This window comes from Kogia breviceps, chromosome 17 (genome assembly GCF_026419965.1).
Source record: "Kogia breviceps isolate mKogBre1 chromosome 17, mKogBre1 haplotype 1, whole genome shotgun sequence".
NCBI classification, from domain to species: Eukaryota; Metazoa; Chordata; class Mammalia; order Artiodactyla; family Physeteridae; genus Kogia; species Kogia breviceps.
Window position 1 is genome coordinate 512,090 of NC_081326.1, and position 15,347 is coordinate 527,436.

General features: G+C 48.2%; 1 protein-coding gene across 3 annotated transcripts in view; it reads right to left on the bottom strand.

The window, feature by feature from the left end:
* The window catches only part of PRKDC (protein kinase, DNA-activated, catalytic subunit), a 145,937-nt gene that overhangs the window by 71,621 nt on the left and 58,969 nt on the right, over positions 1-15,347 (bottom strand). For all 3 annotated transcript variants that reach the window (XM_067017134.1, XM_067017133.1, XM_067017135.1), the window contains 9 exons: positions 13,224-13,475; positions 11,402-11,625; positions 10,625-10,833; positions 10,215-10,347; positions 9,633-9,791; positions 8,697-8,900; positions 3,052-3,237; positions 2,559-2,663; positions 1,594-1,761 (listed from right to left, as the gene is read on the bottom strand). In XM_067017134.1, the coding sequence (XP_066873235.1) occupies positions 1,594-1,761; positions 2,559-2,663; positions 3,052-3,237; positions 8,697-8,900; positions 9,633-9,791; positions 10,215-10,347; positions 10,625-10,833; positions 11,402-11,625; positions 13,224-13,475 (1,640 nt within the window). The remainder of the gene's footprint in view (positions 1-1,593; positions 1,762-2,558; positions 2,664-3,051; positions 3,238-8,696; positions 8,901-9,632; positions 9,792-10,214; positions 10,348-10,624; positions 10,834-11,401; positions 11,626-13,223; positions 13,476-15,347) is intronic.

Here is a 15,347-nt window from a genome sequence, read left to right on the forward strand (position 1 = left end):
ACCAGAGACATGACGTTCGAGACAATCGTTAATTAGATCCTGGTTTGAAAAATCCAGCCAAACACAGGGACATCTGGAGAAACGTGACCGTGGACGAAACAGCACAGGGTCTGAGAGCAGCGAGAATTTTCTTGGGCCTGGTATCAGCGTGGTGCCTGCCTCTCAGGAACTGCTGCTAAAACATTCAGGAGTGAAGCACCAGGATGTCTGCAGCTAATTCGCAAGTGTTTCAGCCAAAACACACACACACAGACAAAGCAAATATGACAAAAAGTTAACTGCTGAATACAAGAGATGGTTATATGGATGCTTGTTTACTATCCCTCCAACTTCTCTGTATGTTTAAAAGAAAAAAATCATATCAGGATGGGGAGGAGAGAATCCATGTGGATGGGTGCTTTGTAAACGGCCTTTCCGTGTGGCCGCTTGGCTTCTGTACAGGATGGCGACTGGGTCCCACAGACCAGAGACCCAGGAATGAGCTGGAAACCTTTTAAGGCTAGACTTAGAATCACAAGCATCACTTCCACTGCATTATTTTCTTGTTACTAGTGAGTCTTTAAGGACAGCCCATATGCCACAGGAGAAAAATCAGGCTACATTGCTCAAAACGCATGACGTCTCTTTTTTCCCCATGTGATGGAAAGTCATACCATAAGAACACATGGGATGGGATACGCTGGGGCAGCCATCCTTGGAGAGTATGTGTATCTCTACCCTGGCACTTATTACAGTGTGTTCTAATCGTTGTTTCTTCCTTGCTTTACTATAAGCTCCTTGAAAACAAAGACAGTGTCTTCATTACCCTTGAGGCCAGGGCTCAGTCCATCACGAGTATGGATGACCACCACCCACCCTCCCTCCAATGGTGACTCTCTCGCTTTTCCTCCTGGCTGGCCCCCGAATTTTAGCTGAGTATACTGCTGCCCAAAATAAGAACATTCACAGTCTCGCTCGCTTGTATGTGGCGAGTGGGGTATCAGCAGAATACATACATGCAAGGTCTGGATTGAGCCCTTAAAGGAAAAGGATGCTCTCTCCTGCCCTCTCCTCCCTCCTGTTGGCTAGAAGGGACAAGACAGGAGCCGGATCAGCCAACCTGGACAAGGTAGATGCTACTTGCGGGGAATGACAGAGAAGAAGGTAAAGGAGACGGGGTCCCTATAGAGGATCTAGAACTGTACAGGAGGGAGAGAACCTAGCTCCTTGGCTAAGCCCCCGGTGTTTCGGGAACTTACGCTGTATATTAACTAAGTGATAACCACTAGATATTTCTCCAATGACCACTAGAGTCAACTAACCTTCAGAAACTGCACCATGTAGGTGATATTCTATTTCTTAGCTCTCTTCGGTATTATTCTTCAAAGCTTATACATTATACATAAAATATTTCATAATTTTTAAATGGGGGAAAAATTAGCCCCAAAGGATTCAGATACGCATCAGCCTCCACAGACAACAAGCTTTCAAAATGAGTTAAAATGAATCCTTGAAGTTAGAACACTCTCTGAATATTTCACTTACTTCTTTTCACCAAGAAATGTAACAGAAAACAAGCAGTGCTAATTTTAGTTGCAACTACTAAAAACTAACCTTTTTCATACAGTCTGCGTAGTTGTTGTACCGCAGAGTCCCCGGGGGAAACTCTTCAGACTTCATAGGGAAATTGGAAACAATGAACTTCCCCAGAACGAGCTTCAGCTCCTGCAGATGGCTTCCAGTGAGATTGGTGAAGAAAGGGAGCAGAATCACAGCCTGGCCCTGCAGAGCGAGCGCAACATGAGACTGGCTTAGGGCTTCCGCACGGCGAGTGCAATGCTTTCTAAAGACTGAGCCAAGAAAGCAGCACACGTGTGGACTCTGTGCCCGCTTCAGGACACCTCCCTGGCAGCATCAACCCCACCAGCAAGACGTGTCCCGGCCCTCGGCTGCCACTCCCGGGCTGAGCCGGGGCTGCCCCATGTGAGCACGGGACGGGACAGCCCGACTCCGCGTGTGGATCTCCGCTGCAAACGCAGCCTCCGCTGGAAGTGCGCTGCCTGGGTTCTGTGAGGGAAGGCTACCGTGAACAGCCAGCCGGCGGGGCGACCGCGGGACTCCGGGCTGCAGAGCTCTCAGTGTGCTTCCTTCCTCCCTTGGCGAGCAGGTCAGTTCCCAGACCTCCTCGTGCTGAGAAATGTGAAACCTGATTCATCACACAGAGCAGAAAATTCCAAAGGAATACCCTCATGTTCCACTACAGAGATGGTTTTCACGGAGGCCACACTTTACTGGAGCGTAAAATCTAATTATTACAGGACTTTAAAATCACAAAATCTGTTAAGTTCTTGACCCTAAAAGTAATAAGCAAGATATTTTGTTACTAATTAACAGAAAGGCGACGGAGGGCCAGAGAAGCGGGCGGCGGCATCCAGGTGTCACTGTGCTGCTCCCTCTGCTTCTGAGTGTGTCTGACATGTTCCATAATAAGAAAACAGAAGATATCACAAATACACAAAAATACAGAACAGGAAAAAAATGGAGAGCATAATCTGAAAAAAACCTTTTCAACCACTTACCTTTAAATGTAGACCCAAATTCGGATCAGCAAGTAGACTAACATATGTTGTAAAAACTTCTGGGAATGCACTGTGATTTGCATTAAAAGATACAGATGAATCAATCTAAAGGAGGGAAAATGAAAACACATTTCTACATTATGCCTCTTATTTCCTTTAATACATTTTTCAGTTTTTTAAATTTCAGAAATGACCTATACATTTGTTCTTGGGCGCCAACAGCATTTCCACAATTCCTGTTGTGAAATATTTTAAAACTATCCGCTAAGACAATGCATGTAAAGCTACACTGAGAAGATAAAGAAAAAGAAATGAAAATGAGAATAAAAGATAATCATGTAAAATAATGGAAAAGTATAAAATATAAAGTAATCAACAATTGTCCAAGTTATTTTTTATTTGTCAAACCGATGAGCTTTTCAAGAAACCTCCCTCAACGTTTTAAAGACACAGGCAACAGACACAACTACATTTTCAAGGCCTCTCAAAATACCTGCAGAATTTTTGCCAGTAAGGTTAGCGTAGCCATTTTACTGTCCGGGGCGGCGTCCCTGGCCCACCACGAGCCGCAGCTCCTCCAGCTCTGCAGGATGGTACCCGCCAGTTTCAGGCCTTGGTGCTTCTGACTGGCTCGGTCCCGGAAGCTCTGATCCAACAGACCATTCAGAACAGCACTCACCTGAGAGCATGGGGTGAAGCAAGAAAAACTCTTACCATCAAGGCCGACAGACACGCAACAGAATTTACTGTCATCTTTCAAAGCTATTCTTGGAAAATGAAGATGCTATTCCTAGAATAGCTGTTTACTTCACAAGTCCCCATATCTGAAAACAGCACTTTAACATGTGAATTTTCCCACGAAGGCATACAGTGGGTCCCCTTTATGAAATAATGCTTAAACTGCTATCTGTTGTTTTCTTGGTCGGGGCCATTCCCCATGGCAGGGGAAATCAGCTCTCTCTAGTCACCATCACCACCAGATGCACTCATACACGCACAGGCACACACACAGGGACACGCGCTTAGACACAGCACACACACACACACACACACACACACACACGCACACAGGGAAACACACACACGCACACGCAGGCATGGACACGGGCACGCAAGGGCACAGGGAGGTACGTGCACATCTCCTGTCCTACTGCCTTCCCAACAGCCATCTCCTAAATTCGGTTAGTTAATTCAATATTCCTGCTGTGGTGACAGGTGATCCGAGCTGAGTACTAGCACACACTTCCTTCCTCACATAACATTCTGATCTCCCTGAAGTGAGTACTTGACGCTTGAACAACTCAGGTTTGAACTGCGTGGACGCACTTAACGTGGAAACGTGTACAGCGCCGCGTGGTCTACAGGAGGGGGATCCGTGGACACGAGGGCCGACAGTACAGACAGCTGTACGTGGACGTTCGCCTGGCAGAGGGGCAGCGCCCCAGCCCCCGCTTAGCTGTCCTCAGTGTGACCGTCAGTGTTGCCAGCAAACTCTCCCAAATTCACGAGGTCTCCTCTAGAGGTGCAAACGTATCAGGGCGGCTGTGAGCCATCTCTGGGGCGCCACCTCGGGAGGGTCAGGGACAGCAGTCGGGTCTCGGTGGAGGTCGCCCCCCGCCCCCGGGGGGCTCGCCGGCTAACTTTCTGGACGCCACAACCCCCTTTCTCCTGGCTTCTGCTCCATCGGTGGGGCACCGCCCCCCCGGCGGCTTCCCAACACGCGGAGCACAGGACACAGACCCCACGGGGACCTGGCGCATCCAAAACATCTGCACTCGGCTGTCACTCATGATCGATAATCCTTCCCACGCGCGTGGCAAGGACTCTTTCGGAAACTGTGCGAGGAATCTGGCTCACTGTCTCCCAGGCTGCACTCTGCTGTTACAAAGACAACCGTCACCCACGTTCCTGATCCTTCTGAAAGACCTTTGGGTTTTTTCTCCTGTAGAAACTTTTCAGGATCTTCTCTCCTGGGGAACCCCCAAGGTTTCAAATTTTCAAAAAATCTGCTCCGTGTGGAGCTGTTTCCATACAATGCACTGGACATTCGACGGCCTTTTCCATCTGGAACTCAGAAAGGTCATTCCTGCAACGTTATCCATGAAGCCTCTACTTGGCTTGTCCTCTGTCAGGGGCAGAGGCCATGGAGCTGGACCTTGTAGATAGATTCCAAGTTTCCTCATCGTTTCTCCATTTTCTGATTTGTAACCTTACTCTACTCTCCATGAGAGTTCCTGAATTTTATCTTCCAAATCCACTTCATTCTTAATTTGTGATGCCTATGTTTAATTCACAAATTTTCTTTCTTGTTCTCTGATGTTCTTTCTCAATAGCGATTCTTGTTTCATGGATACGGCATCTTCTCTCACCTCTCTGAAGTTTCTTTCTTTTTACTTCCCCATCTCACTGAAAAATCTCTGTCTCAAGTGCTTTTTCCCTGCCTGTCCTTTCAGAAGCCCTTTCCTCGAGTGCCTGGTGCTTCACAGTGGTTGGCACCCGCCGAGGAACTGACAGCAGCACAAGCAGCGGGCAGTGCTCACCAGCAGTGAGGACCGCTGGAAGCGGATCTGGTTGGGCTGGGATAACGGTATCTTGATTTTCTCTTAGGCTTTTCAGAACGGTCTGAAATCCTGCCTGAGGGTACATCTAGCTGACTGTGTTCTGAGAGCCAAATTGAAGAAAATGACCTAAAGCCTCAAGGTTCAGAACTTGGACAGGCTTTCACTTAATTCCCCAGAAGGTATCCTTACATCACAAAGGACCACAAAAAAGACCACTAGGAACAATTATACACCAACAAACTGGGCAACCTGGAAGAAACAAATAAATTCCTAGAAACAAACAACCTACCAAGACTGAACCATGGAGAAATAATCAGAACAGACCAATTACTAGTAAGGAGATTGAATCAGTAATCACAACATCCCAAGAAACAAAAGTCCAGAATCAGGTGGCCTCAACAGTGAATTGTACCAAACAATCAAAGAAGAACTAACACCTTCTCAAATTCTGCCAAAGAAGGTGGGGCTGGGGCGGGCACGGAGGAAGCACTTTCAAATTCATTTTACATGGCCAGCATCACCCTGACACCAAAACCAGACGAGGACACCTCAAGAAAAGAAAATTACAGGGAAACATCCCTGAGGAACACAGATGCAAATATCCTCAACAAAATATTAGCAAACCAAATTTAGCAGTACATTAAAAGGATCACACACCACGATCAAGTGGGATTTATTCCAGGTATGCAAGGATGGTTCAGTATCTGCAAATCAATCCAGGTGATACACCACAGTAACAAAACAGAGGTTAAAAATCATCGGATCGTCTCAACAGATGCAGAAAAAGCATTTGACGACACTCAACATCCATTCATGATAAAAACTCTCAACAAACGGGTACAGAGGGAATGTACCCCAGCATAATAAAGGCCATATATGACAAGTCCGCAGCTAACATCATACTCAACTGTGGAAAGCTGTAACCATTTCCTCTAAGATCAGGAAAAAGACTAGGATGCCCACTCTCGCCACTTTCATTCAACATAATATTGGAAGTTCTAGTCATAGCAGTCAGACAAAAAAAAGAAATAAAAGGTATCCTTTCACTCAGAAAAAGCAAAAGTCTCTAGCTGGAGATGATATGATATATAGAAAACCCTCAGGACTACCAAAAAACTGTTAAAACTAGTCTAAAAATTTAGTGAAGATACAGGATACAAAATCAATATACAATTATAACATTCTACATACTAGTATGAATACATAATAGTTCTCAAAAAGATTTGAAAACATGACTAAATGTTTGAATAAACTGAGAGACATACTATAGAAAACGTGGCTTAATTTTTTTAAAGAGGTCAACTTGGTTTAAATATACTCTACACAGACTGTATCACCACTCAAAATCCCTGTATGTTGTGGAGAGGGCTGTAGGAAACTTGGCAAAATGATTCTAAATTTCACTTAAAAAAAAAATGTGCAAGTATAGCTTGAAGAATTCTGAAAAACAAAAATACTAAGAAGGAACACTGCCTTACCAGATGTTAGTGTATCTTACAATTGCTGAAATTAAAACAATGTGGTACTGGCTGAAAAACAGATAGGTAAGTAACAAATTAAACAACCTCCGACCTAAATTTGTATAGAGATTCAGATCTGAAATAGTTAGAAACTTGAATTAATGAGGAAAATATCCATTTGTGAATGAATGTTTGTCTAGTATATCTATTTAGGAAAAAATATCATTTCTAAAGTGCTGTTTGCATTACTTCCATTTGTTTAAAAAAGAAACTATAAAAGTAACAGAAGAAAACATGGGCAGATAGATTTTAGGGCTAATAGTGGGATGGAGAAAGCCTTTCTAAGTATGACATGAAAAACAGAGCAACTGAAAAGAAGACTGGTATCTTCTTTAACTACAAAAGACCAAATACTTCTGTATGGAATAAACACTCCAACTGAGAAAGACAAATGGTCAGTAGGAAAAAGGACTTTCTGCATACATGACAGACAGAGGTCTGCTACACTTAGTATACAAAAATTGTACAAATTAATAAGAAAATACACCCCAAGAGAAAAATGGGCAAAACACAAAAATACGGCATACACCAGAAACACGTTGGCTGTTCAAAAAAAATCAGTGGGAAACCAAGATGAGAAGAATTGAGGAACTAACGTTAAACTTGGGGATAAAACGTACAAAGTGGAATTCTCAGCAGTGGACTAGTACAGTGAGTGCTTCTGCTGTGGTTCAAAGCAGTTCAAACTTCACCATGTTGCTTAAAGAAATACTTGGGTGATATACTGTGATTCTAATCTTCACTAAAGGTGTTTCTTACCCTCAACTATGCCCAGGGTCCCCCAGACAAGAGGGTCTGCGCCTCCAGCCTCCTGCGCCCCTCAAGGACAGGGCGAGCCCGCGGGAGCCGGCTAACCGTCACCCAATCCCCCACTGCTCCAGGCCGCCCGCACACCAAGGCCCCAGTGCAGCTTTCTCAGACTCTGCAGTCTGTCACTGCTTGTCCTTTTGCTTTCTAGCTTCCAAAATGTTGTCCCTCTTGTCTTTTCTCCTTTTCTTAAGACTGTGCTTTCAAAAAAACAAAAAACCAAACAACCACCTTGCTTCTATCACTTTAGAGGGATCTAGGGAGGAGGTGGAGAGAAATGAGTATGGTTTCTTCCCCGTAAGTCTCAATAGTTTACAAGCTCGAAATGCTGTATTTCCTGAGTGTTGTGGGTCTACTGCAATTTAATTTCTAACTTCTAAAAATACAGACTTCTAGTGCAATCTACCACAAAACCTTCCCCTACAAGAGACAACTAGCACTGCTTGGAATAAAAGCTTATTAACTCAGCAGGAAATTATGCCTCTCCCTTAGAATGAGCATTCCAACAGTTAACAATTTTTGATTGTCTACCGACCAGGTTAAATTTCACAATTTTGTATTTAGCAAACAAGTCTACCATATATTAAATACTGATCTGGAATTCCTTGGCGCAGTGGTTAAGACTCCGCCTACCAACGCAGGGGACACGGGTTCGAGCCCTGGTCCGGGAAGATCCCACACGCCGCGGAACAACTAAGCCCGTGCACCACAACTGCTGAGCCTGCGCTCTAGAGCCCGCGCGCCACAACTACTGAAGTCTGCGCGCCGCAACAAGAGAGGCCACCGCAATGAGAAGCCCGCACCCTGCAACGAAGAGTAGCCCCCGCTCGCCACAACTAGATAAAGCCCACGTGCAGCAATGAAGACCCAACACAGCCAAAAATAAATAAATAAATAAATAAATTTATTTTTAAAAGATATTGATCTGCACAGGTTCAATCTGAAGGGGCGACGGGACTAGAGAAGGAACCCATGGGAACCGAGGACTCAGCCTCGAGGCCATGGGAGCCGTGAACAGGGAGGACTGCGGCACATCAGGACCAGCCACGGCCGGTGGGGATGAAAAGGCAGGCTGGCCTTTCCAGGGATGGAACCCGTACCCCACTGCATTTGAATGCGAAGTCTTAACCACTGGACCAGCAGGGAAGTCCCTCACTTTGTTTTACTGATGTATTATTTCAGGCATATGGCAACCCTTTTATAAGCATTACTAAATAAAATACACTTTATTAAAAGGAAAAATCCATTACCATTTTGGGATTATCCACAGATGATTTCATGAGCTCCGATACAGCAACATCTAGATTTTTCAACAGTTCAGTGTTGATTGTTTCTGAGAACAAGCTGTAGAAATACTGTCCGTGAGAGAAGCTGATGATGTTCCTCTGGGACCCTCCTGAGGATGGCATGGACACCACCGCCGTGTCCAGAAGAAGACCCACCAGGTGCTCACACTGTAAAGAGGAAACGAGAAGGGCTGTGGCGCCCGACTCCCTGGGCGGCTGCTAACTCTGACGGCGGAGAACACGGAGTCTACAGGGGCCTGCTCCTGGGAGGCCTGGGTTGGTCGAACTGCAGACATTCAACATGGCTCCACCTTCCAGGTTTTCCTTTGGATAAGAACTCTTTCCCTGACTCGCGTGTCTCCCAGCGCTCCACAGAATCTCGTGGCCGTTCGCTTTGAGAGGAGAGTCCAGGAAGGGTGGGGATGGTTTGCACTGAGTGGACAGAGGGGTACGAGAAGGGGAGGTGGGTGGACTGGGGAACCCCAGCTAGAGGGAGTGTCTGAGGCCAGCCCTGCACCGCTCAGAAGGCCCCGAGGTGGGGTGTCTGGCCTGCTCCCCCAGGGCCTCTCCCACGTCAGCCTCCGAAGAGCTGCCAAGGAAGGGGGAAGCAGAGGCCACTGTGCCAACACAGGTCAGCTTTACAGTCACAAATTGCTCTCTGCCTGAAGGCCTTTGGGAAATAAACTGGGGTAGACAAAACTTCAGCTTAAGAAGGTCATTCTACTCCTTTTATATTAAAAATTTTTAAAAAACTTTTAGAAAGTCATCTCACGTAAATCAGTTAAAGTCCTCGGGCAGCTAAGAAGTTACTCAGCTAAACTCCCGTTTTCAGAGACGCTGCAAGTGCGTGACGCCTGACATCACTGGGACAGCACAGGTGCACGTAGCTGTTTTTCCTACCAGTCCTCCACAAGCAAAGGCCAACTCCAGAAGTCCACTGGCGAGCCGCTTGCAGCTGGGGTCCAGTGAGGGCAAGCACTGCCCTTCGACTCCAGGTGCGATGCCTTCATAAACCAGGGAGAGCAGCTTTGTGCCGAGAGAATGCTGCTGACCTGCAGACTAGAGTAAAGCAGCAACGAAATACCCAACAGTGAGGTATGACAGAGAAAAACACAATCTCACACCTTTTCATTAACACAAATCCACGTTCACCAACGCTGACCACTGCCTTCCAACTGTCAGGGACATTTTCACTCACCTCTGACTCCTGGCCATACAGGCACAATAGCAGTTAGTGCCTAAAGGTCTTCAGAAGGGGCTGGAAATATTCAAGTGTCCTTTATTTTCATTTTACATTTATAAACTTTTACACTTTCTGTCACGTTTACACTCTAGGCAACACTGCCACGTCTGGAGCAAGTACTTCTCTAATTCCTACCTCAGCATGCTCTGTACATAAGGGATATTTTTTAAAGGCTATAAATAAATCGACAAACTGGCATAACGAGCTGAGAGAAATGTAAAACAAACTGGCACAGTTACCTGCGATGGTGCTATAACATGCAGAAAGCCAGCCCTGTGAAGCTGCTTACAAGCCGACACGACAGACGCCAGCCTGGCCCTACTAACGTGAGCGTCCAGGCCATAAAGGTCAACAGCACAGAGCTCCCCGATGCTGGCCGTGCAGGGAAAACAAAAGGAAACCAGGTAAGTGCCGGTCTCGTGACGTGACGGGACACCGAAGACTGTGTGCGTCCTGCTGCGATGTATCTACCAGCTTCCCGGGGCCCCAGTCCACCGCAAGGCCCTGCACAGCAAACCAGGGTGCTTGCCGGTGCCACAGGGACGACTCGGGGCCACCCGCAGGCCGCCTGCTGCCCTGAGGGCTAAGCCGCGGAGGGGCCTCCGCTCCCCGCCCTCACCCCCGCCCCGCCCCGCCCCGGAAGCCCCACCTGCGCAGCGTGACCTCCTCCCTGAGGCACGCCTCCAGCGCCGCGCAGTGCGGGGACGTCTTCAGGGTCTTCAGCAGGCCCACGCACACACTGGGGAGGTGGTCCATCACCAGGAAGTCCCCGGCGTTGAAGCCCACGCTCGAGGGAGCACACAGCGTTCTCACCAGGAGCTTCGTAAGGTCTGCGCTGCACGAATCCTTCCCGAGGAGCTGCACAGACACACCCATCGGTCAGCGTCGGGACTTGCACCGCAGTGGACGGCCCAGCAAGCAGGAAGGATGGGGCGGGGCTCAGACAGCACACAGTTCAGGCTCTGCGGTCCCTAGGTCTCCACCGCGTGGACCTGACTGCCGTCACGGCGGGAGAGCAACCGTGGACCACACGTGGACAGGAGGGCCCGGAGGTGCCCCGGATAAACCTTCACAGGGTGGCGCCGTGGGCTTCCAGCCCTGGCAGAGGCAGGGTCTGGCGCATAGCAGGCGCTGAGCAGGCACTGACGGGATGCGGGTCTCAGCCTCACAGACACATTTACAGATGTTGGCTGATGCACATTTCGTCAGGCAGATGCTTGATCACAGCGTAAAACACAGTAGCCAATAAACATCTAGAAAAACTGTGTCTCTTATTTGCACAGTGAGGATCTGAAGTACATGCAGAGTTTTATCATTATTTTCAAGAAGAGACAACTCCTATAGCAAGGGAAAGTTTTAAGAAGGCCAGAACCACCAGTGGGTAGCCAAGCACAGGCCCCTTGACCAGGGCAGCGGGCAGGCCTACCTTCCAGCTGTTGGGGGAGGTACCAAGCAGCGTTGTGGAGAACTCCAGGACCCGGACCACCACCGTGCATTTGCTGTAATTGTATCTTTCTCCCTCCTGTGGGCTGGGTCTGTCACCTGCGGCCCCGGCACCAAAGCACTTTTCTGCCGCCGTGATATCATGCAGAGCAATGCTTTCTAAGAAGAACGCCACTGCTTTCCAAAGCGAAGACTGTGTTTCAGCATCTAGAAAAAAATGTACTAAAATGTTAACATACGCTTCCTTCTAAACCCACTAAGATTATGTAAAGTTCCGTCTTCAAGTATAGGTGTGATATACTTTCAGTCAAAATTTTAAAGGTTTTAATAAAAGCCGAATAAAACAGCACTTATTTCTTCTCATTTCAAAACACCACCTGAACAGAACTCAACTGCAGACTCGTACAGTAAAAACACACCTGTGTAAGGTTAGGTCTTCGCTCTCTAACACTACCATGGGACCGTAAATTAACATGATCTTTTTGAAGGGCTACTTGCCAAATCGTACTAAAAGCTTGAAAAAACGTGCACACCAATTTCTATCAAAGGTTTAAAAGCTCATATGCTTTAATCCAGCACTGAAATTTTATCCTCGGGAAATAATGGCAGACTTGCAAAGATGTGCTTTGAGGATGTTAATTTTAGCATTGTTTTTAACAATAAAACAATGGGAACAACCTAAATGTCCTTCAGAGGGCAACGGAGACACGGCCATGGCAGTGGCCTTTAAGCAGGAGGCTGTGACTGACGTTTCATGGGATCAATTTCACAGCAACTCCCAAGTGGGTTTCTCCCAAAACTCGCGAGTGTGAGACACGCTCCGCCACAGGAAGGACGGACACGCCGTTCTCCGCTCCGCGATCGGAGCACAGCTCACCGTCCTGGGGTAAAGGCAGGGGACACGTGACAACAACGGTGCACAAGCCAAGGGAGTGAACAAAGGTGGAGGCTGGTTAGTCCTCTAGGGTGATGGCTTCCAGGTCTTTGTTCTCCTTAGATTTAAGGAAGGCAGGCGATCAAACTGTCAACTGACAGGTCATTCATTATGCATTCAAAGAACTGGGAGAAAACGTGTTCAGAACTGCATTCTCAAACGCCAGGTACCTGGAACCCAACAGGCCAGGGGCCGTCTGACTCCTCCCAACCCCGTCGCCCTGACAGGCCTGCGAGGGAACCGCAGGCCATCTGGTCTCACACCGCCCCCTGCAGGAATGGAGGCCCCGCACAAACAGTCCTGTACCGGGCACGGCCCGTCCTGAGGGCCAGTCTGAAGCCCCGCCCACGGGAGGGGGAGGGTCCAGGAGAGCGCGGAAGGCGGAAGGCTCAGCAGAAGCAGAGCGCCGAGCCGGGCTGCTGCTCCTTGACGGGGGACGCCCTTCCCAGAGCCGGCGCCTGCCCGCGGGGTGCCCAGGCGGACACAGCCCGCCCGGCACCCACATCCCACCCGCCTGACGTCCTCTGCAAACAACACCCTCGCTACCGCACTACAACAGAGAAGCTCCAGGGACAGAAAGATGCGAGAAAACTAAAGACCCGCTACACAGAGACATGGCACAAGATCAGAGGGCCTGAGGAAAACCTCAGGTTACTCTACGCAAGGGTCACTGAGAACCTGTGAACAGGGCAAGAAAGCGGCACAGACTCCAGGCAGGGAGTCCCCCCACCCTCACTGTGAGCTCGGAGACGCAGGCGGAGCTGAAGAAATGACACCCTGGGATCCTGTCCAACCAAAACCCCACCCGTCTTGGCCCTGGCATGGTTCCAGGCAGAGCCGGACGGTGCCGACCCAGGGAGGCTGTACCCACCCAGGAGCTGGGCGGCACCAAGGGTCCCTGCGCCCAGGAAGGTGTTGTAGCACTCCAGCGCCGCCAGCAGCGCGTCCATCCAGTGCAGCGCGGCTCGCAGGCTGAACGGCCCACGCAGCTGGAGGAGGGTGGGCTGCGAAAGGATGCCGGCTGGCGGGTCGCTGGCTCCTCCCCCCTCAAATGCGTTTATGAGGAAGGAAATGCCTTCCTTCTGGATCAGGTCTCTCAGCCACAGAGAAGGGGATCTGTTGCCTTAAAAGAGAAATAAGATGAAAACACACATATAAATCACTTTCATGTAGTTAAAAATCACTCGATCTAATCACTGTACCTAATTAAAAACAGCATCTCCCAATAATAAAAAAAAAAATTAAAAGTTTGGTATGTTAAAAATATAATCAGACCAGAACAAGACAGGCAGTATCACGATATTTCAAATATAGTTTTCCATAAATGTCCCCCATAAACGACCTACCCGTGCACTGAAATTCCAAAATAATCCAGGACAATCTTACTTGAACCGCAGCACTCACGACTCGCTCACTGTACTTACCGGCAAGAAAGTATTTCCACCAAAAGCCGCTCTTCAGCTTCTTTAAACATTATTAACACAGTCGGACGCCACTTGAATACCTATAAACGTCACACTCTTTCTCTTGCCTTTTTTCTTGAAAGTCATTATTGCTTTTTTTAAGGAATAAACAGAGCAGTCAGACGCTCCAGCCCCTCTGCCTGTGCCGCCGGCGGCCGCGGGGACCAGGCTTCGCCAGCCTGCTTCCTTGTCCACAGTGAGACGCACACAGTATCTACCTCTGAGGTTGTCACCAAGGTGAACTGAAGCAGTTAATATCTGAAGAAGTGCTTAGAATAGCATCTACCACATGGTAAGTGCCGTGCTTATTAAATAAGAGTCAAATGATCTGCTTTTGAAAAGATATTTTTCTTTTAGGAATTAATCATTTTCTAAATTAAAGAAAAAAACATTAAAGTGTATTTTGTATGCTCTGAAATCAGTGGCTGTGAAAAGGTCAAGTTGGGCTTCCCTGACGGTCAAGTCATTCTGACTCTAATGAAGTTACAGAAGAACCGAAGAACTGGGGGCTTCCCTGGTGGCGCAGTGGTTAAGAATCCATCTGCCAATGCAAGGGACGCGGGTTCGAGCCCTGGTCCGAGAAGATCCCACGTGCCGCAGAGCAACTAAGCCCATGCGCCACAACTACTGAGCCTGCGGTCTAGACCCTGTGAGCCACAGCTACTGAAGCCCGCACGCCTAGAGCCCGTGCTCCGCAACAAAAGCCACTGCAATGAGAAGCCCATGCACTGCAACAAAGAATAGCCCCTGCTCTCCACAACTAGAGAAAGCCCGCGCGCAGCAACAAAGACCCAATGCAGCCAAAACTAAATAAATAAATTTTTTTAAAAAAAGAAGAAATGTTGTTTTTTTTTTTTTTACTGTGTCAAAAAATACCTCTCACAAGCTATATAAGTAAAAGATTAGTCCCATGTCTTCAGGGTTTGTTTTAGGAAGAAATATTAAACATTCCATTATTTTCACTAAGAAGAAACGAATAAAACCGTAACCATGAGTGAAGACTGCTACCATATGTAAATTCTACATCGAGCGCTAAGAGCAGCAAAAGAGGACGTGCAGAGAGGAGCGACCCGGGAAGACAGGTCCAGAGGGAAGCAAGACAGGTCGAGGATTGGGGGGGCCTCCCCGCCGCAAGGTGGTCTCTGTCTCTCTGCCTCTCCACCCAACCCACCCCACTCCCCGGTGTCAGCATCGGAAGGCCCTGACACGCAGCGGGGACAAACCTGCACCTGTCATGACGTCCCATGGATCTGGGTGTCCACATACCCGGCCCAACCACGCACAGGGCACACTACTGCAGGACACGGGACCTTAAAAATCACAGGGGCAAAGACAAAGAAGAGGGCAAACACCCCACCGGAAGACACAGAAGAGGTGAGTCATGGTGGTAGCAGGGAAAGGTTCACCAGTACTCAGCGTCCTGTGCTTATTAACAAAGACCATTCTGAGAGGTAGAGCGCTACTATTTCACTGAAAGTATATGAGGTCCCGGTAGCAGGCAGCTAGAAGAAGAGCAGTGGAAACGTCTGCGA